The sequence below is a fragment of the Rhineura floridana genome, chromosome 7 (genome assembly GCF_030035675.1).
Source record: "Rhineura floridana isolate rRhiFlo1 chromosome 7, rRhiFlo1.hap2, whole genome shotgun sequence".
Classification (NCBI taxonomy): Eukaryota; Metazoa; Chordata; class Lepidosauria; order Squamata; family Rhineuridae; genus Rhineura; species Rhineura floridana.
The window spans coordinates 111,643,407-111,664,652 of NC_084486.1; the positions used below are offsets into that span (position 1 = coordinate 111,643,407).

Genomic DNA, 21,246 nt, shown 5'->3' on the forward strand with positions numbered 1-21,246 from the left:
TGCAAAACCCAATCAGTCCCAGGAACCCTCTTAACTGTCTCTTTGTCTTTGGGAGCGGACAATTCTGTATGGGGAAACACGCCCGGGATCCATTTGCCGCCCCTTTGGCGTTAAAATGAACCCCAAATATTTAACTTTCTCTGATAGCCACTGGATTTTCTTCGGGTCGATTTTATGACCCCTTGAATGCAAGTATAGCAGAAAAGCCTTACCGTCTTCTCGCAGCGCCCCCTGTTGTCCGTTCGCAATCAAGATGTCATCAACGTACAAAACAAGAACTGAACCCCCTTTTGGGGTGAACCCCTCGAGGTCGTCCCGTAGACACTGGCTAAACACCCCGGGACTGTCGCAGTATCCCTGAGGAATTCGGGTCCAAACGAAAGAGCGCTGGTCCCATTCGAACCCGAACAAATGCTGCGAATCTGGGTGGAGAGGGATGCTGAAAAAGGCATTTTTTAGATCAATGACGGTAAACCACTTCGCGTCCCATGGAATCTGACTGATGATTGTCACTGGGTCTGGAACAACAGCGTATAAAGGGATCACATACCTGTTTACCGCCCTCAAGTCTTGACAAAATCTCCACCGGACTGGATCTCCGGGTTTCTTTGGAGGTTTCTTTATAGGTAGAATAGGCGTGTTGCGGGGGGTTCGCTGCGGCCGGATGACTCCTTTTGCGATAAAACCTTCAATTATGGGGCGTATGCCTTCTCTTGCTTCTAATGACAGAGGATACTGGGCAACGTTTGGTGGCGGGAGGAATGGCTTTACCTGAATTCTGACAGGGCTTACCGATCGCAGCAATCCCACATCCGTATCCTCTGTACCCCACAAGTCGGGTGGCAGGTCAGCGAGATCTTCTGGTAAGCTGTGACCTATATGTTTGTGTTTAATTGTATTCCCCACAGGCACCCCCAATACACTCATCAACAAACCCACCCCGTCAGGGGTGCAGGTTAAGGTAGCCTCCAGTTTACATAACATATCACGGCCCATTAAAGAAATAGGGCATGAAGCAGAATAAAGAAAAACATGGTTAAACATTTTATCATTGTATTTTACTTGCAATGGTAACGTTATGCACATAGGTGTGGGGTTTCCGTCTACCCCCATTGTCATTTTCACTTCTTTACTTAACCAACTATCAGATGCAACATTTATCAGGGAATATGTGGCTCCAGTATCCACCAGAAAAGTCACCGTTTGCCCCTGCACATTTAAGGACAGTCTGGGTTCTTGGATTGGGAGAGAGAGTGAGAGAAAGAAACCTGCCAGAGACATAAGATTCATTAGCCCCACTCCCAGCCCCTCCCTATCCACATTTAGTCATTGCTGGTTCTCTGGGCGTCCGCCGTGCTGGTCCCATGAAGCCGGTGTCTGTTGGGCGGCAGGTGGAGGTGGGGGCGGAAAATCTGCATTCGTACCTGTAAAATCTGGGTAAGAAGGGTTGTTAGGGGTGTACTGCGCGTCCCCTGTCCTCCACGGACAGTCTTTCTTGAAATGAGTGTACTCTCCACATTGGAAACAAGCCCTATCTCCCTGCCATGAATGCCTCATCTGTCCCCTTCCTCTCTGGTTTCCGGCTCTCAGCCCCCTCGGAAAACCTCTGCCCCTGCCTCGAAATCCTCTATTTGGTGGCTGGCCTCTTATTGCAAGAGCCAGCATTTCAAAATCCTCCTTCTTCTCCTTCTTTCTACTTTTCTCCTTGTCCTTGTCCCACACAAAATCTGCTACTTCTAAAATCACAGTCACAGCCTCCCCCCCCCCATCCGGGTCTGAAATTCAGAAAGTAATCCCTCACCGCTGGCTGCGCTTGATGAACAAAATTGGCAATGAGGGTCGGATGGTCCAGCATGTTTTCTGGGTTCAAATTAGTATAACTACGTGCTCCCTCTAACAAGCGCGACCAGAATTTTCTGGGAGGTTCGCTGGCTTCTTGTTTGATCGCCATAAATTTAGCTTGGTTGGGGGGTTTCTGTGACATTCGCTCCAAGTGTGTCAAAATCCTATCCCTATCGGTCTGCAGCTGAGCGCGGCGAGGCTGCGTCCAGTCTCCCGCTGCCCAAGCTGCAGCCGTTTGTGCTCAGTCCGACCAAGCTCTATTTGTTGCCGCTTCCGCAGCCCAAGCAGTCTCCATTGTCCACAACCTGCTACGTTCTTCACCTGTCAGTACTCTCCTCAACAAATGCTCCACATCCGAGTACGTCGGATTGTGGCTTTCAAACAACCTGCCTAACAGTTCTCTGATTCTCCTTGGCTGTTCCCCGAAAGTTCCAGCCATTCTACTCCATTCTTTTAAGTCCCATTCCAACCAACTTTTTAGTTCAACCACCTCAGTACGCTGGATACCCCCGTGGCCATCCACATACGGCTGATCATGTACAAGCAAAGGCATCTCCAACGCTTCTGCCTCTTTTCTCTTCTTTTCCTTTTTTCGCTTGCGCGTGTCCATGCCCCCTGAGGCCCCCTTCTCTTTCCCCTTTTCGTCTGTCTCATCATCTGACACAAATGAAAAGGCCCCTTCCTCCGGATTGGGATCCCCGCCCCCGGGAGCTGGTAGCGGATCCGGAGCAGAGGGTATTATAGAACGATTCAAGACCGTTCTTTTACTTGACGTGTCGTCATTAAAATAATGAGGAGGGGGTTCCTCAATGGACAAAGTTCTCACTGCCATCAAAGTAAGACTATCCCATTTTTGCGACCCTATTTTCCATAGGAGCCAAAATTCCAATTGATCCGGGTGGGTATCCCCAATCCGTCTCCGCACTCCCAGTAGCGGAGCGGTTTCAAAGGACCCACCCCTTGGCCACCGTTCACCCGGCACCGACACTGCAGTCATCCGCGGCCACTCCTCCTCACAGAGCTCTATCATCTTTTTCTTTTTCAGGCCTCTCCTTCGCACTGGCAATTCCTCCTCTTGCCACAGCATACACATAATTCCCAAAGGGCTGTCCTTTACCAGCACACTCCCTTTATTTCCCATGACGTCTGATAACGGGTTTTTCCTCAACTGTGCTTTATCCCCAAAGTGTCAAAGCCGCCCGCTTTTATTGATAACCGAGAAAATTCTCTCGTGGCGCCTGTTATCAAATTAAGGGGTGCGATGGCAAAAAGGGGATCCGCACAAGGGATCCCGGACGAGCCCCCAATTGTTAGGTCCAAACCCAACACGCAAGCCGCCCTGTCTACCCCAACTCGCTTATTACACCCGGGAAGAGTGCGGAGTTGAGTGCAAATGAACCCGCTATCAGAGATCAAGTAGCACAAGACAAAAACCTTTGCAAAGGGGACCCAATACTTACAAGCTGAAGCAGGCCAGCATGGGAACCTCGTTTATTGGTGTTCAATGGTTTGTATAGGCTTACCCCGAAGTTTACAATATCGGGTTCACGTCATAAAATACAAAAGAAGCAATTGCCAACTGTCATAGCTTTGGGGCATATGTAAGGAGGTAAAGGGGTACCGGGGGAAGGACAAAGTGGAAACATCAAGACTATCTCTCAGACTCTATGTCTGCATATTTCGCATGTCCTTGAGATAAGCACTATGCAGGAACAGACAAAGGCAACTATTGAGGGGAGGCCCAGCTGCAACCGGGCGCCCCCTAAACTGGAGACAGACATGATATTACTCTGCTTACATATCAAAGGAGTATTACAAGTCAAGGATATGAGGGGCATTGGAATAGCGTTTGACATTTCTATGCAATGCACGTTTGTAACAATAAGCAAGGCCATAAGCATAAATGTGATACAGAAATGCATAGTAGGGAAGTTTCCAGCTTAAACCGGCTTTTATTATGCGAGCCACTGAAATGTAGGTAAGGGTCAGGTCACCAGGAAATAAACCGACATTTTATATCAAGAGTCATATAAAGGCCACTTTGGTTCTATTTCCCATGAAGCCCAAGCTGGTTTAGGTACAAGTGAGTTATAGTTTTACTGGCACTGGGGGTTTCAATTTATCCCTAACACTGACATGGAAGATGCAATATCAGAGCACCAACAAACTCCCAATAAACTAGTTTCCCAGACACGGAGAAAGAGATAAGGAAATAAATATCACAATATACCTGGAACTATTCCTATTCTTAGGCCTATTCCTACACAGCAGGCACCTAGAGAACCATCCTAACTATACAGGTCGCTACAGTCCTTTTTGCCTTTTTACCCAGCCCTTTTTTCCCTGAGATGGTAGACAACTAAAACGGAGTGCAGGGCCCTAAGCCAGAGCACAGCTCCTCTAATGGGTCATTTCCCACCAAGGAAACATGGGAGTTCAGTTCAGACATCAGATCCTGCACCATTATATGAAGGGCTTCATTTGGCCCTGGCCCAGGGTCAGAACCGTCTTGTCCATAATTTTACAGACAGGTCTGGCTAATCCTTTATTCTGCAACCTGTTTTCTCCAAATAGCTTTCTAACTGCCCTTCACCAGTTCATCTAGAGTCATCCATCAGCTAGTTGCCACTGCCTAGTGCCTGTCCCATGTGGGTCAATCTGTCCTTACATGGCCAAGATGGAACAGGGAACTTCCTCCCTTCCTCCCCTCCCCTCCCCCACTCCAGGCATAATGACGCCTCTTACCTTAGACACCTGTGTGATGCATTTTCCTTTCCCTGAACACTGGAGGTCATCTGTCTGGCTTTCTCCTGCCAAACACGTGCTGCCTTTCACTATCACAGTCAAGCGTAAAGCCACAATGCATTTGGCAATGGAATCATTCACAAAACCTAAGGAAAGAGTCCAAACACATTATTATTAAAATATTACCTTGAAAAAAAAAATGGCCCTTGCCAAATCACTCTCATCTGACTAAACCCAAAGGGCCACACTAGATGTGATGGTAAGTTGCATGATCACATAATCATTTTCAGTGCTTGCCATGTGCTTGGCACGGAGAAGGACCCCAGTTCAGTTCCTGGCATCTCCGGGTAGAGCTGGAAAAAAAATCCTGCCTAGAACTCTAGAGTCACTGTAAAGTTTAAATTTATTTATTTATTTATTTATTATTTCAATTTATATACCGCCCTTAGCAGAATAGCTCTCAGGGCGGTGAACAAACAAGATAAAATACAATATATCATAGTAAAAAATCACAAAAACATGTACAAACAAACAACAGAAAGCACAACAAAAACGAAATACAACACAAATTAAGAAGGATACATGTTAAAAGTAGAAAGATTAAGAAAATTAAAAGATTAAAATGCCTGGGAGCATAAAAAGGTCTTTACCTGGCGCCGGAAAGATAGAAGTGTAGGCGCCAGGCGTACCTCTTCGGGGAGGCTGTTCCACAACTCAGGGGCCACCACAGAAAAGGCCCTAGATCTAGTAACCACCCTCCGGGCTTCCCGATGAGCTGGTACCCGGAGGAGGGCCTTAGATTCTGAACGAAGTGAACGGGTAGGTTCATAGCGAGAGAGGCGTTCCACAAGGTATTGAGGTCCCACGCTGTGTAAGGCTTTATAGGTCAAAACCAGCACCTTGAATCTCGCCCGGAAGCAAATAGGGAGCCAGTGCAGACGCGCCAGAATAGGTGTTATATGCGAAGACCGACTGGTCCTCGTCAATAGTCTGGCAGCCGCGTTCTGCACCAGCTGAAGCTTCCGAACTGTCTTCAAGGGCAGCCCTACGTAGAGCGCATTACAGTAATCCAATCTTGAAGTTACCAGAGCATGAACAACGGAGGCGAGGTCGTCCTTGTCCAGATAGGGGCGTAGTTGGGCTACCAGACGAAGATGGTAAAATGCATTCCGTGCCACCGAGGCCACTTGGGCCTCGAGAGACAAGGAAGAATCGAAAAGAACCCCCAAACTACATACCTGTTCTTTCAGGGGGAGTGTAACCCCATTCACCTTAATAACAAAATACTCAAAAAAGGGTTAAAGTATACATTTAAATGAATTAAAAATAGAACATGATTTAGTGTAAATATTTTATAAAACCAGCATGAACTCTTTGGTAAACTTCTGTAAACAACTTCAAATCAATGTCCGTACATAATAATAATAAAAAGTGGTCTAATATGTTTCAACAGATGTCTTCCTCAATGGTCTCGTAACTAATAAGAGTACACCTTTTATATTTCAGCACTGCAACCACAAGTCTACTCCAGGCTACCTTTCAAGAGCCAATAGAGAAGCTATTTACACATGGCTGGCCATACTGAAGGGATTTTTTTTATTATTTTTTATTTATTTATTGTTTAATTTGTATCCTGCCCTTCCTCCCGGTAGGAGCCCAGGGCAGCAATTTTAAGAGAATTTTAAAAGAGCAACACAGGAAGTAAAAGACTCTGAATCACTTCAGAGTACTTAAATAACAGAGGATTTGGCAATCTGTTGTGGAGTCCTGAACCCTTTTTTAGCTGTTTCCTATCTCTCATCATCCAAAAAAACTGTCCTATAGGCAGCAAGTATACTGCATACTTATTTCCCAACAGAGCCTCTGAATTACATATAAGATGTTTTAAAATTTGTGTATTTATTTTTATTGTTTTTAATTGTTGTAAACTGCCCAGAGAGCTTCGGCTATGGGGCGGTATATAAACGTAATAAATAAATAAATAAATATATTTCTTTCATAAATGGGGGCTGATAATTTTGAAATTCAAAGAATTAAAATCCCATTTCTTCCAACTGGCATATATTGGAAATAATTGGAAATAATTTCCACCAACATTAAATGGTCCTCACTGGTATATTGCACAATATTCTAATTCAGTGAAACTCTGGATAACCACTGCCAGTCAGTGTCGACAGTACTGAGGTAGATGGACCAATGGTCTGACTCGGGATAATGCAGCTTCCTATGTTCCTATCTGATTAAAAACAGTCATGGGGGCGCAATTTGAACTGGGACCTGATGTAGTGCTGTATGAGGGGAGGAGGATTAACTCATTTGCTAATTTCAATCCTACCAGAACTGCTTTTAGTCACAGAGAGAGAGAGAGAGAGAGCTATGTACCATTATTGTATCTATGTAACTAATAGCAGCTTGGTGGATAGATCATTTAACTTTGGAAAGTTACATGAAAAGACCCAGATTGGGCTTCCCACAACTACTTTTGGCCAAAGAATGTGGTGAGTGAAGAGATATTGGTGGATCCAATCCTGGATCTGCCACTTTGTGTCTAGTTTGGCTAGTCTAGATAATTTGAGGTACAGTTAAAGTGGTTATGAAAAGAAGATACAAAGTCCTCTTCCAAGCTTCTCTCTCTCTCTCAAAACAAAATGTACAGATAAGAAGCACTGCAAAGCATGTGTAATTAGTCTGGAATAACCATATAGAGGTGAAGCGGAACGAACCCTTAACAAATTTTAAAGGAAAAACAGCCCCTGCAAGTGTTATCAGGCCAATGCTGCCATCAACTGTGCTTAGATATTTCCCTTCTTCTCACTCATGTTTTACAACAGATCACTATTGTTTAAAAACGCTCAAGTAAGGCAAACAACTGATTACACATGGGATGGGGGTGAGAAGCTTCAGCTTTCTGTTTCTCAAGTGGCCCCTTATCCCATATTGGAAACTGCTTCTGGAACTGTGGGTTGAAAAGCAGTTTGTGATATGGTACAGGGGTTTGTCCTTCAAGGGACAAATAATGTCAGAAATCTCAGTGGGTATGCACAGGCCTTTGCACTTGCCTTGAATAGCTCCCAGCTGCAGCATTGCAAGGATTCACACTCACAACAACTTGGTACTAGATATGAGAGTCGCATATGTTGTATGGACATTGCTATTAAATAAATTCACAGATGACCAATTTACAAGCATGACAATACTTAATGCCAGCATTACATCTTCTTAATGCAGGGTCGGGGAACCTGTGTCTCTTCAAATGTAGTTGGGCTACAACGCCCATTGGTCATGGGAGGGCATAACTCAGTGGTAGAGCACCTGCTTTGCATGCAGAAGGCCCCATGTTCAATCAGCGAGTAAGACTGGGAAATCCTGGAGAGCTGCTGCCAGACAGTGTAGACAATACGTAGCTAGATAGACTGATGGACTAAGGTCGTTTCCTATGTGCCTATGATCCCTGTCTTAAGAATTTAGATCCAAGTCCTCTGGTATCAGCAAATATGAAATGTGTGCTTAGGAGTCACTTCCACTAATAGCAAACTGAGGTGATGAGCGCCAGCAAAAATGATTCCCCAAAAAGGGCCACTGAGGAAGGATGTTTGGTGGGATCCTGGAGGTTTGCAGAAGTACAGAAAATCATTTAAATTAAAATTGAAGGGAAGAAACCCCCTCTCATTAAAAAAAAAACCCAATAGCCCAAAGAGGACTGAGCATGCTTAGAAAAGAGTGTGGAATGCCCTGGATGAGGTGAATAGCTACTTGACCAGGAGCTGAGAGGAGTTAGGAGGGAGCTTATACACTGAAACATTTTGCAATTTATTACACTGCAACTTCTAACTATTTAGAACTCAGCACATCAATTGTGCTGCACCAGTGCAACTCTGAAAACCCCATGACATCATGACATCAACAAGCATGCTGGACACCATCTTATCAGAGATACCTAAGGAGGATAAAATTATCCTCTTTGGTTATTTTAATGCAAGAGTTGGGCATGATTTTGATTTATGGCCAGAAACCATTGGGAAAGGAGGAGTTGGCAATAGCAACCTGAATGGAATTCTACTTCTGACTAAACATACAGAGTATAATCTTGTTATTAGAAAACACACTTTTTCATCAGAAAAAATTTAAAACATCATGGAAGCACCGTCAGTCAAAACACTGGCATCTCCTGGATTACGTAATTGTCCATGCCAGAGATCGTGATGTACTCCTCACTAGGGCCATGACAAGTGCCGATGACTGCTGGACAGATCACTGATTAATTCGATCCACTATGGCCATTAATATTGTCCCTCAACATAGGCTCCAAGGAAGAAAACCAAGCTGTAAAATGAACATCCATTAAGCGAACCTGTTTTCAAACAACTCTCAGGAAACATCTACCGATGGAACTCCCTGGAAATGTCGAGGAACAGTGGATTAAACTGAAGACATCCATTATTGCAGCATGTGAACAAGCTATTGGATGCCAAACTAAGAAACATCAGGATTGGTTTGATGAGAATGATAATGAGATTGAACATATCATCGTCAAGAAAAGGAAAGCCTTCCAGATATGGCAGAAAGACATTAACTGTGCTGCTAAGAAAAAATCTATGCCAGTGCAAAGGCTGAGGTCCAAAGAAGAACTAGAGAACTTAAGAACGCCTGGCTTTTTTAATGCCACAAAGGCCATCTATGGACCAACAAATTACAGTACAAATCCATTACGTTCAATGGATGGTAGCAAGCTTCCTAAGGATAAAGAGTCTATTGCACTGTGCTGGAAAGAGCATTACCACGACCTCCTCAATCGTAACTCTATCGTGGCTGATGAGGTCTTCTCGCAAATTCCACAACAACAAACTAGAGACGAGCTTGCAGTATCCCCTAATTTGGATGAAGTCAGTAAAGCCATCAATCAAATGAAGAACAACAAAGCTAGTGGACTTGATGGGATTCCTGCTGAAATCTTTAAAGAAGGTGGGCCTGAACTTACACAACAACTTCATACACTCATCAAAAAAATCTAGATGAGGGAGGAGATCCTGGAAGACTTTAGGGATGCCATAATTATCACCCTTTTTAAGAAGGGTGATAGAACAGATTGCAGGAACTATCAAGGTATCTTTTTTCTTGCTACCGCAGGTAAAATTCTTGCAAGGATCCTCACAAATCACCTCCTGCCAATCTCAGAGGATGTCCTCCCCGAATCTCAAAATGGTTTCCGCCCTTCCAGGGGGACAGTGGACATGATCTTCACTGCACAACAGCTTCAAGAAAAATGCAGGGAGCAGAATCAACCTTTATATATGGCGTTTATTGATCTGACTAAGGCCTTTGACACTGTGAATTGCTCTCTGGACTATCCTTCTGAAAATTGGATGCCTTGATAAATTTGTGAATATTTTGCGACTCCTTCATGACAACATGACAGCAACAATTTTGGACAACAATGGCTTTCAGAGCGATCCATTCAGAGTCGGATCAGGCGTAAAACAGGGATGCGTCATTGCTCCTATCTTATTTGCTATTTTCATTGCTATGATTCTACAGCTTATTGAGGGGAAACTTCCTACTGGTGTGGAAATCATATATCGAACAGATGGAATGCTTTTTAATCTCAGTAGGCTGAAAGCAAAAAGTAAGGTAATGTCAACCTCTGTCGTAGAACTTCGATATGCTGATGATAATATAGTCTCTGCACATTCAGAGAAAGATCTTCAAACTATCCTAAATGTCTTTGCAGAAGCATACGGAAAGCTTGGGGTCTCACTTAATATTAAAAAAACCAAAATGTTTCATCAACAGGTGCCAACTAGTCCCTCTGCAGCACCATCGATCCAGCTTAATGGTGTGATGGAGAATGTTGATCACTTCTCCTATCTCGGCAGCCATCTCTCTGTAAAAGCTGACATCGATGCTGAAATTCAACATTGTCTGAGCTCTGCGAGTGCCACAATCTCCCAAATGAAGCGTAGAGTGTTCAAGGATCGGGATATTCGCAGGGAGACCAAAATGCTTATTTACAAAGCCATTGTACTACCGACCTTACTGTACGCCTGTGAAACATGGACCATCTATAAACGCCACTCTCAACTTCTTGAAAGATTCCATCAACGCTGCCTCTGGAAAATTCTGCAAATTACTTGGGAGGACAGATGGACTAAAGTTAGCGTTTTGGAAGAAGCAAAGACTACCAGCATTGAAACAATGATCCTTCAACATCAACTTCACTGGACCGACCATGTTGTTCAAATGCCTAATCACCGTCTTTCAAAGCAGCTACTTTACTCCCAACTTAAGGATGGAAAATGGTTTAAGATAAAAGGCAAAAGAGGTTTAAAGATGTTCTCAAAGCTAATCTAAAAAAAAGTAACACGAACATCGACAACTGGGAAGTCTTGGCCCATGAACATCCCAAATGGAGGTCGGCTATTATCAAAGGTGCTATGGACTTTGAAGAAGCATGAATACAGGGAGAAAAGGACAAACGAGCTAAGCGGAAGGCACGTCAAACAAATCCTCATCGTGACCATCTTCCATCTGGAAACCTATGTCCTCACTGTGGGAGGCTGTGTGGATCCAGAATTGGCCTCCACAGTCACTTACGGACCCACTGGTAAAGACCTTATCTTGGAAGACAATCTTACTCGGCCACGAGTGATCATCAATGAAAAAATGAAGGAAACCAAGAGAAAATCTGCAATCCTGTTACTCATGCTGTTTTTCCTCACCTGAAGTCATAACCTATTTTCAACATAACTGTTGGCACGACTGAATATGACTGAAATGCATATAAGATTACGATTTCTGTCAGACTTAACAGCCAGGACTTTAAGGGAACAAATATTATATTTTTATGCAAATTGCCTCAATTATGGAACAGGATGAGAGAATGGAGACAGAAAAAATATATAAACAGAATCTTTTTTTTCCCCTCATGAGGTATTTGGATGGGAGGGGGAAACCCTAATCTTTTCTACGAAATGTTAATCCTAATGTTGCTTCCCCCCAAAGAGATTATAATGGCTGTATGGTAAACACAGATAATCCTGAATCCCATATTCTTTAACTTTTGCAGTGGGAATGTACCTGCATTTTTAATAGTTACATATTTCAACTTCTTGGGAAATTCTCTTCCATATTTGGAATATTATATTTGCTGTGGTGTCTGTAATGAATAAGTAGCACAATATGTAGCCATATCTTAGGACAAGGATAAAATGCACAGAAGCCATATGGATCAGTTCCATAGGAACAAGTATGCAAGTTGTCAACATATCCACAGAATGGCTGAATCAAGAAAGTGATGCTCCCTGAAGAGAACTCTCAGCATGCATTTGCAGCTTAAAAACAAATTTCCAGCTCAACACAATGAATAGTTTAACAACTAGGTCAGTGGTTCCCAACCTTTATGAGCACAGGACCCCCTTTATAAGCTGAAAACAAATTGTGACCCCCCTCCCCCCAGGGAGGGAGGCTGGCTGCCAGGAAGGAAGGGGGAAACCAGCCTTTCTTTGCAGGCTTGCTTTTTTTTGCTTCACAAGAAGCCCTCTCCTCTCATTCTAAGTAAGGGCGTTGCCAGTAGCGGCAGTGCAAGGAGACAGGGATCAGTGATAGTAATCCCCTCTTCTTCCTGGTAGCTCCACCCTCAGCCTCCTTTGGCATCTGCCATGTATTTTATAGGCAGATGCCTGCCCTTAGTGCACCTGAAAGACGCTCTGGCACCTCAGCAAAAGGCCTCCCCTCTTGTTTGGAGCAAGAGAGAGGTGTCATCTGCAGCGGCAGTGGAAAGCAGACAGTGTAGAGGGAGTGAAGACTTTTTTTAAAAAATGAATAAATAATTCATTTCTTTACTGTTCATGGCCCCCTCTGGATTACTTTGCAGCCCCCCTGGGGGTCCCAGCCCCCAGGTTGGGAACCACTGAACTAGGTATTTGCTATATAAACTAAGGTTTGCAGACTAAATAAGCCTCACACACTTTTGGAGGACAATTCATCCTCAGTGGTGCCATGAGGGCCTTAGGGCACACATCCAGGGCCCCATTCGGCAGAATGAGCAGGGGGCATCCAAATGCAGCATGTCTGGTTTATATTTGATTACTTGAGCAGGGAGTAAATTCTAAGAACTTTTGGAAGTGGCTTATGCTTAAAGATAAGGTGGCTGAGGTCCCTCCTCTCTCTGTTTTGAAATGGGGTGGAGGAAGCTTTTCCATCATTTCAAGAGGTAGCTTGGCTGTCCTTTAATTTGTATTTAGAACACAATGTCCCAAGGGAACATCACAAGTCATGTTATAGATTCATTCCTGGGGCATTGTGGGAGGAGGAGAGATGGCTGCCCCACACTGGCCAATGCCAGTGACATTTAACTGTACTAAGAGCTTGACACATGCTTACTTCTTGCAGTTAATAGTCCACTGAATTCAACAAACAAATTCCCACTCTTTTTTGTTTTTGCTGCTTCTATCATTTATCTTTTTTTGGTCATTTTTTTGCTGCTTCTATCGTTTATCCCCCCCCCCCAGGATGCCCACCTTAACATGATGAGTGGGTTTGAGAGTGTTGAAGAAGCTGAGGGCAATGCCGTCAGGAGTCTAGACCAAGAGGCTAGACTCCTAGCAGGGGCAACCAAGGCAGAATGGTCAAAGCTGAGACACCAGACTAAGATGCATCCAAACTCAGAGGAAGGCAATGGTAAACCACCTCTGAATACCTCTTACCACAAAAACCCTATGAGCAGAGTATCCAAAATGCAACACGAGATAGTGCTGGAAGATGAGACCCCCCCCCAGGTCAGAAGGCACTCAACGACCTACTGGGGAAGAACAAAGGACAACCACGAGTAGCACTGTGACTAATGACGCAGTTGGGTCAAAGTTGAAAGGAAGCCCAGAGGCTGATGCACACAGATGCGAAAGGAGAGTCCGGAGTTGTACAACACACACAATAGGAACATGGAATGTGAGAAGCATGAACCAGGGGAAGTTAGAAATTGTCAAGCAAGAAATAGAACGTATCAACATTACAATACTTGGTGTGAGTGAATTAAACTGGACAGGAATGGGACATTTTCAATCAGGCAACTACAAAATAATTTAAGCAGGAAATGAGAAATTAAGAAGAAATGGGGTTGCTTTAATAGTGAGAAGTGATGTAGCAAAAACAATTAAGAGCTATAACGCAAGGTCTGAGTGATATCAATGAGATTTAACGGGGAACCTATCATCCAACCAAGTCCAAGTCTACGCTCCAGTGGCAAATGCAGAAGAAGAGGAATTGGAGAGATTTTATGCAGAAGTACAGGAAGAAATTGAAAGTCTTCAAAGCTTTTTAAAAAAAATGTTTTTTAAATTTGTTTTGTTTTAATACATTTTAATGTCTGTTTTTATGATGTTTTAAAGTGTTTTTAGTGCTTTTGTTTGCCGCCCTGGGCTCCTGTTGGGAGGAAGGGCGGGATATAAATCAAATAATAAATTAATAAAATAAAGGTCTGAGTGAGTGATATCAATGAGATTAAACGGGAAACCTATTATCATAACCATTATCCAAGTCTACACTCGAACAGCAAACACAGAAGAAGAGGAATTGGAGAGATTTTATGCAGAAGTACAGGAAGAAATTGATCACACACCAAAACAAGATGTGCTGATAATCATGGGGGACTGGAATGTAAAAGTAGGGAAGAGAAGAACTAGGAATTGTGGGGAAATGGGGCTTAGGAGATAGAAATGAAGCAGGAGACTTACTGAATTCTGTGAAGCGAATAATTTGTTTCTTGCAAACACGTTTTTTGAGCAACCAAAAAGACGACTGTACACATGGACATCACCAAATGGTCAATATAGGAATCAAACTGATTATATAATTGGTAGCAGAAGATGGAGAAGTTCCATACTTTCTGCAAAAACAAGACCAGGAGCAGATTGCAGTACAGATCATGAACTGGTCATATCAAAAATCAGAGTAAAGCTAAAGAAGAAGAACAAATCAGTCATAATGCCAGAATACAATTTAAATAACATCCCAGAAGAATATAAAGATCAAATAAGGAGCAGATTTGAGGCTTTAAACTTAGTTGACAGAGAACCAGAAGAACTATGGAGTGAAGTCAGAGACGTTATCAGGGAAGAATGCAAAAACACAATACCTCTAGTTAAAAAGAGAGAAAGTCCTCAGTGGATGACTGATGAAACCCTTAAAATGGTTAAAGAGAGAAGGAAAGCAAAAGCAAAAGGAGATAGAAACATGGTTAAAACCCTAAATGCAACAATATAGTGACTAGTATGTAGGGACAAAGAGAACTATTACAATGGTTATTGTATAGAAATAGAAGAGGACAAAGGGTAGAGCAAGAGCCCTATTCCAAAAGATTAGAGTAATTAAAGGGAAATTTAAACCAAGAGTAGCGATGCTGAATAATCAACAGGGGAACACACTGACTGACCGAGATGAAATAAAAGGAAAATGGAAGCAATACACTGAAGAACTCTATAAAAGACATGCCAGAATGACAGGTTCATTCATGGAGAAACTGTATGATGAAGAACCAGAAATTTTAGAATGGGAGGTGAAAGCTGCTCTTAAAATACTTGGAAGAAACAAATCATCAGAAACAGATAGCATACCAATACAGTTGCTACAAGCTACTGAGACTGAATCTGTCCAAATTTTGACAAAAAATTGTCAACAAATTTGTTATGTGCCTTCAAGTCGATTACAACTTATGGAGACCCTATGAATCAACGACCTGTCATAAACCACCCTGTTCAGATCTTGTAAGTTCAGGTCTGTGGCTTCCTTTATGGAAGCAATCCATCTCTTGTTTGGCCTTCCTCTTTTTCTACTCCCTTCTGTTTTTCCCAGCATTATTGTCTTTTCTAGTGTAGTTTTCTAGTGTAGTTCTAGTGAACAACAAATCATTTATCCTAACTGCTACAAAACTGGCCTAGAGTTCATTGCCAGGGGGAATGTTCATGGGTTATTAGCATGAGTTTCTTTGCTTTACTAAGGATCTTAAACATGGACTACAAAATAATCTTACTTCTTAAAACACTGCACATAGGTCCTGATCCAACAATATGTGCAAGAAGCAGCCAGGGCTGTACCCTTGAAGTCCTGTAAAATAATTTGTAATTGTGCCAGTGTTAGAGGAAAAGAGATTGAGGGACTGAATATAGCCCCCTGCCCCTTAGGCAGTGACACAGGCAGCTGCCATGCAATGATTCAAACCACAGGTCCAACTAGCTCAGTACTGTCTATGCTGAGTGGTAATGGTTTTCCACCCAGACCTGAAAATTCCAGAGATTTAATCTGAGACCTTCAGCATGTATGCTTGTGCTCTATACCACTAACTTGTAACTACTAACTCCTCCTACTTCTCTTATAGGGCTATACACATATAGTTCTGGTTGCTGGAATGAATTGGAGAATTATACATTGTGGCACCTGTTTGCTCAATGCAATTCACCCTCTAGCTAGAGGTATGTGCGCAGAAGCCTATTTTGTATGCACCTATCACTGCTGGATTGAGACAACAGATTTCTGTGATTTACTGAACTCAGATAAGCTACTTATTTTGATTAATGAAGATGTCTGGATATTGGTTGGATAGTCCCATACACCATACATACCTTTAAAGCTTTAAGCACTGCATATCGATAACTATTCATAACAAAGCATTGATAGCCTAATCTTCTGACAGCAGTGTATTGCCCAAAACACACTTTTATTCTGTCAAAAAAGTTCCCAGATCAAGCAATGGATGCCAGTTTTGCATAAAGAGGAAAGGCAACCAAGGCTTTTGATAATGTTCTCTGGAAGTTTCTTTTCCAAGTCCTGTTTAAAATGAACCTTGGTGAGAATTTTATAGACACAATACAAAGTCTATATGAGGGTTCAAGAGGGTGTGCTCGGGTAAATGGAACAGATTCTTGGATGTTTGAAATTGGGAGAGGTACAAAACAGGGCTGCTCACTATCACCCTTTGATTTGGCAATGGAGCCATTAGCCCAAATTTTGAGGGATTATGCTTAAAGGGTAAATCACATCTGTTACATCTCTTTGCAGATGATGTTGCTGTTCTGGCAACAAATCCTATGCAGGCTATTCCTAGGATCATTGAAATTATAAAGGAATATGGATTTCTGGCTGGTTTACAAATTATTTTTGATAAATCAGAAATTTTATGTTTTAATTTGCCTCCAAAATTACAAGCAATTCTACAACAGGAAACTCAATTAAAACTTTGCTTTTCTACACTCAAATATCTTGGGGGTTTTATTCCTAAAAAAATAAGCAACATGGAACCACTTAATTACTCTCCTTCCATAAAGAAGATAAGAACATTGTTGCTGGATTGGAAACACTTGCCTCTTTCATGGATGGGCCGACTTGCAGCAGTGAAAATGACTGTTCTTCCGAAGTTATTGTTTCTCTTTAGGACAATCCCAATTGCCACCACCACACAGAAATTAAGAAGTTGGCAAAATTTGTTACTGAGGTTTATTCATCAAGGGAAAAGGCCTAGACTTCTTTTATCTATTCTATTTAAGAGGGCAGCACTGTGGGAGTGTAGAAATACCAAATCTGAAACTGTATCATGATGCTGCTCACTTTAAAAATTTGCTGCCGGTAATTCAGAAGGATATGAATCATTCATGGTTGTCTATGGAATGCCCAGCCTGCTGTGAATTAAAAATTAGATCTTTACCTTTTATGGCATATAGGGAAAAAGACCTTCATTTCCTAGATAACCCCTTCTTATTAGCACATTTGTCTGTCTAGAGATTGTGGAAGAAGTGTTGGATATCTCAAGCCAACTCCTATTATTCAATTTGTTCACCATCCACTATAGCTCTCAAACTTTGCTTGTTGGGAGGTGAAGGGGTTTTACACATTACCTGACTTATTCATGAATGGAGTTCCACTTACTATAAAACAAATGCAGGAAAAACTATACCCACATCAATGTACTTGGTATCAGCTACTTTAGGTTCAGCACTTCATAACAATACCTTCTGTGGAGGACCAGGGACAGAAATCATTGACTTCATTTCAGAAGTAGTTGGTGGAAATATCATTCACTGATAAGGGTTCTTGATCATCATTTTATAAGATATTACTAGATCTAACTACTGGGACTTTAGATAACCTATGACAACAATGGGAAGATGTTAGTATGGAGATTGATTCTGTAAAATGGGAACATTTATGGGTTAAATTCCCATTTAATTCAATATCAGTTAAACGGCAAGAAAACTCATATAAGATTATTCATAAGTGGTATTTAACTCCATTAGTTTTGCATAGAATCAATAATACTGCTACACGGAGGTGTTCGAGGGTGTGTGGAGAGCTTGGAAATTATTTTCATATGTGGTGGACATGTGGTGGACAGGCATTTTGGAAAAAAGTGTTTCATGAAACTGGGATGATTACAGGGCAGAATATCAAGTCTGATCCTGTTATGGCTCTCTTGTCGATTTTCCAAGGAGATAATCTATCACTGCACTCTAAGGATCTAATAGTAACCTTATTGGTGGCAGCAAGAACTGTAATTGCTCATCACTGAAAAAAGACTTATTACAATTTAATAGAATTATGGTACTCTCAGCTATGGAACATAGCTTTAATGGAAAAATTAACGCAACAAAGATTGGTGAGGTGGGATCCAAATAAAAAAAGACAACTTTCATATTAAATGGTTAATGTTTATAAGTTATTTAGCAGTGGGAGAGAATAATTTCTATCAGCCATCAAGTCATGCCTCATTATGGAGGGATGTCTTTGGGTACTCTATGGAGTTTATTGCGTTAAATCAGTCTACCAACAGTGAATTTCTAGATCTCTATGGCGTTCCATGTATCAGATGTTATGCTTTTTAAAGCTTACATTAATCGTAGTAACTCTCTTCTCCACTTCTTTTTTATGTATTGATTTATTTTTATTATTATTATTATAATTTTGAAACATTTTAATTTTTTTCTTCTCCCTTTTTTAATTTATCTATGTATATATGTTTTGATTGTATAAGCTATATGTCAGTACATTGTAACAGGCATTTAAATTGCTACAAAGATTTTGATTTGTACACTTAAGTTGATTTTAAAAAAAGAAAAAAGAATTCATGAAATGCAATAGTCAAATTTTGAGCATCTTATTAAGTTTTATTGTATATGGGGTTATGTGAGTGTGTGTATATATGTATGTGTATCTATGTACATGGACCACTCTAAAAAGACAGTGTAGAAAAATTCAAAGTGGAAAAGAGAACAATTACTAAAAAAGGGCAATTAACACAAAATTGACTTCTTTATACGCAACAATGTGATTAATGCCCTTTTCCTTGCTTTTGTTGTGTGTTATGTATTGTTTTATACTGTTCTGATATTTGTATGGCAAAGAAGAAATAAAATGTAAAAAAAAACCCATTGTGAGACAATGAGACAACCCCAGTAATAAATAATAATGTTCATAATAAAGAAAAAAAGAAAAGGCATATTAAGTTGCAACAGTGTGCAGATGCCAACAGGTTGTTCATGAGCACCCCTGTGGAAGAACTCTGTTTGAAAATACATTGGGCTCAATCTAACAAAAAAAACCTTGTGTATTTTGAGGTCTTCTTCTTTTCCTGGGTTTTGAATAAGCCCACACATACAAATTAATTTGCTGTAAATAGGTATTATTATTGTTATTATTTCCATTTATAGACTGCTTACTATCTAAAAGATCTCAAAGAGGTTTACAATAGAATACACAAGGTACAATAAAAATATCAAATTAATTTACAAAGGAAAATACATAAACAATATCCATATACATAAACACAGTATAAAAGTCAGAATTCACCAAGGGAAGCCTGTAAGCCGCCCTCCCTGCTCTATGAAAGTGTCAGAAAACTGAAATGGCTTGCTGCCATTTCTCTTGCCTCTCCCTCCTCCTGGCGGGAGGGCGGTGGGAGCGCCCGCTGGCTGCGAGGCTCCAGGACTCAAACCTCGGCAGGCCTGTGTGTCCATTGTTCTGAAGGACGAGCATCTCTCCAGGAGGCAGGTTGTGATCAGAGAGCAAGATGGGCTTTAGCTGGGGGCCAAAGAGAGTGGCCGTTATGTTGATGGGGTACTGTATGTGACCCCCACAATAGGGAAAATCAGAGGCCCACTCTGCCTTGTCTCTATAGCTCCAGTGACTGGTCCCATGGCCAGGAGGAACTGCCTCTGAGGGGGCCCCCTCCGAATCTTCCTCGTCGACGTTGACGTCTGCACCGGCTAGTTGGGCGGCCAGCAGCAGCAGCAGCAAGAGGAGGAGGACATGGTAGTGGTGGCAGAAGTCCAGCCTCAGCCTCTCCCGGGCACGCATCCTTGTCATGGCTCCACACAGAGTCTCTCCATGCCCACCGGAGCATGTAAGCATCATTTTGTGCTGTGTCTCAATCAGCTCCTCCAGTTCTGCATCCTGCCAGTGATGCTGTGGTGGGGTGGCCGCCGCCATCTCTTCCATGATCTGTGTGTGTATAGCCCCAAACTACTCATAACTAATAAACCAAAAGCTACATAGTAAGGGTAGCATAGTTGGGTTATGTACAGCTTTGTCAAGCTGCATAACCAGGTCAGAACATGCTTGTTCCTAGATGCTATACATTATTTCTAGCACATATATTGTTTGTGCACTGAATCACTTGATTGGCTAATTACCATCTTGGTGCAGACTCCTGTTGAATTTCTTGCAGTGGTGTCTCAGCATCTTCTAATTGAGTTAATTAGATACCAAGAGGCACTACTAAAGCAAATAATTTACTTCCTTAACAGTTTGTGTTTGGCACACCCAAATTATTTGGAAGAACCTGGTGTAGGCTGACTATCAAAGAAAAAAACTGCATTAATCTCTTACATCTTCCTCATTTCAATGTGGGAAAATATTAAAAGAAGCTAAGAAAGTCTATTTCTACAAAATCAACTAATTACCGTTAGAATTTTACAAAATGCTTTTTAAAACTCAATTTATCTTGAGGAATAATATATACATATACTTCATTCAGTATAATCTTTATATTGAGAGGGGGGGTTGGGGGGGGGGAGAAAAAGGAATTCAACAATCTAAACCAAAACAGTAGAGTGATTGCAATCTTCTATGGTCAAACAGGTGTATTATTGAACTAGGTTATGCTAGTCCTGGGCTTTAAAAGACACGATGAGGTCCTATGATAAAAGGCTGGTCTAGTTCACTGCCTTATGAGAGTTTCTGCAGTCTTCTTCTCTCTTTGCATGCATAACTCTGGCTCAATACTGCAGCATACAAGGGAGGATAAAGGAAAAGAGAGGGAGGCACAACATAATATGAACTCTTTTTCTACACCAGAGTAACCGTGGCCTTGAAGCTAAAATTATAAGTATGCTGACTTCTGTGGTTCCTGTGTTAAACCTTTTTTGATATTCCAGAAATAGTTATAGTTTTCTCTTGGGAATTCACTTTATCTGTTGGAGTGCAAATTAGGTACACGGGTTCCAACCTTTGAAATTCCCTTCAAACTCCTTTTTTCAAATTAGTTTTGTACAGATATACAAGTGAGACTGGACATACTGTCCCTCCCATGTACTTTGTACTGAAAAAAAGATGGCAGCACCCATGGTTCCACAGGATGAATCCCTTAAACCTTGCTATGATGAAGGAGACACCTTCTGC

The 21,246-nt window shown here is 41.8% G+C and overlaps 1 protein-coding gene across 2 annotated transcripts in view; it reads right to left on the minus strand.

Moving 5' to 3' along the window:
- Positions 1-21,246, minus strand: part of DNER (delta/notch like EGF repeat containing) — a 213,232-nt gene that overhangs the window by 99,594 nt on the left and 92,392 nt on the right. For both annotated transcript variants that reach the window (XM_061636867.1, XM_061636868.1), the window contains exon 5: positions 4,588-4,733. In XM_061636867.1, coding sequence (XP_061492851.1) covers positions 4,588-4,733 — 146 coding nt within the window. The remainder of the gene's footprint in view (positions 1-4,587; positions 4,734-21,246) is intronic.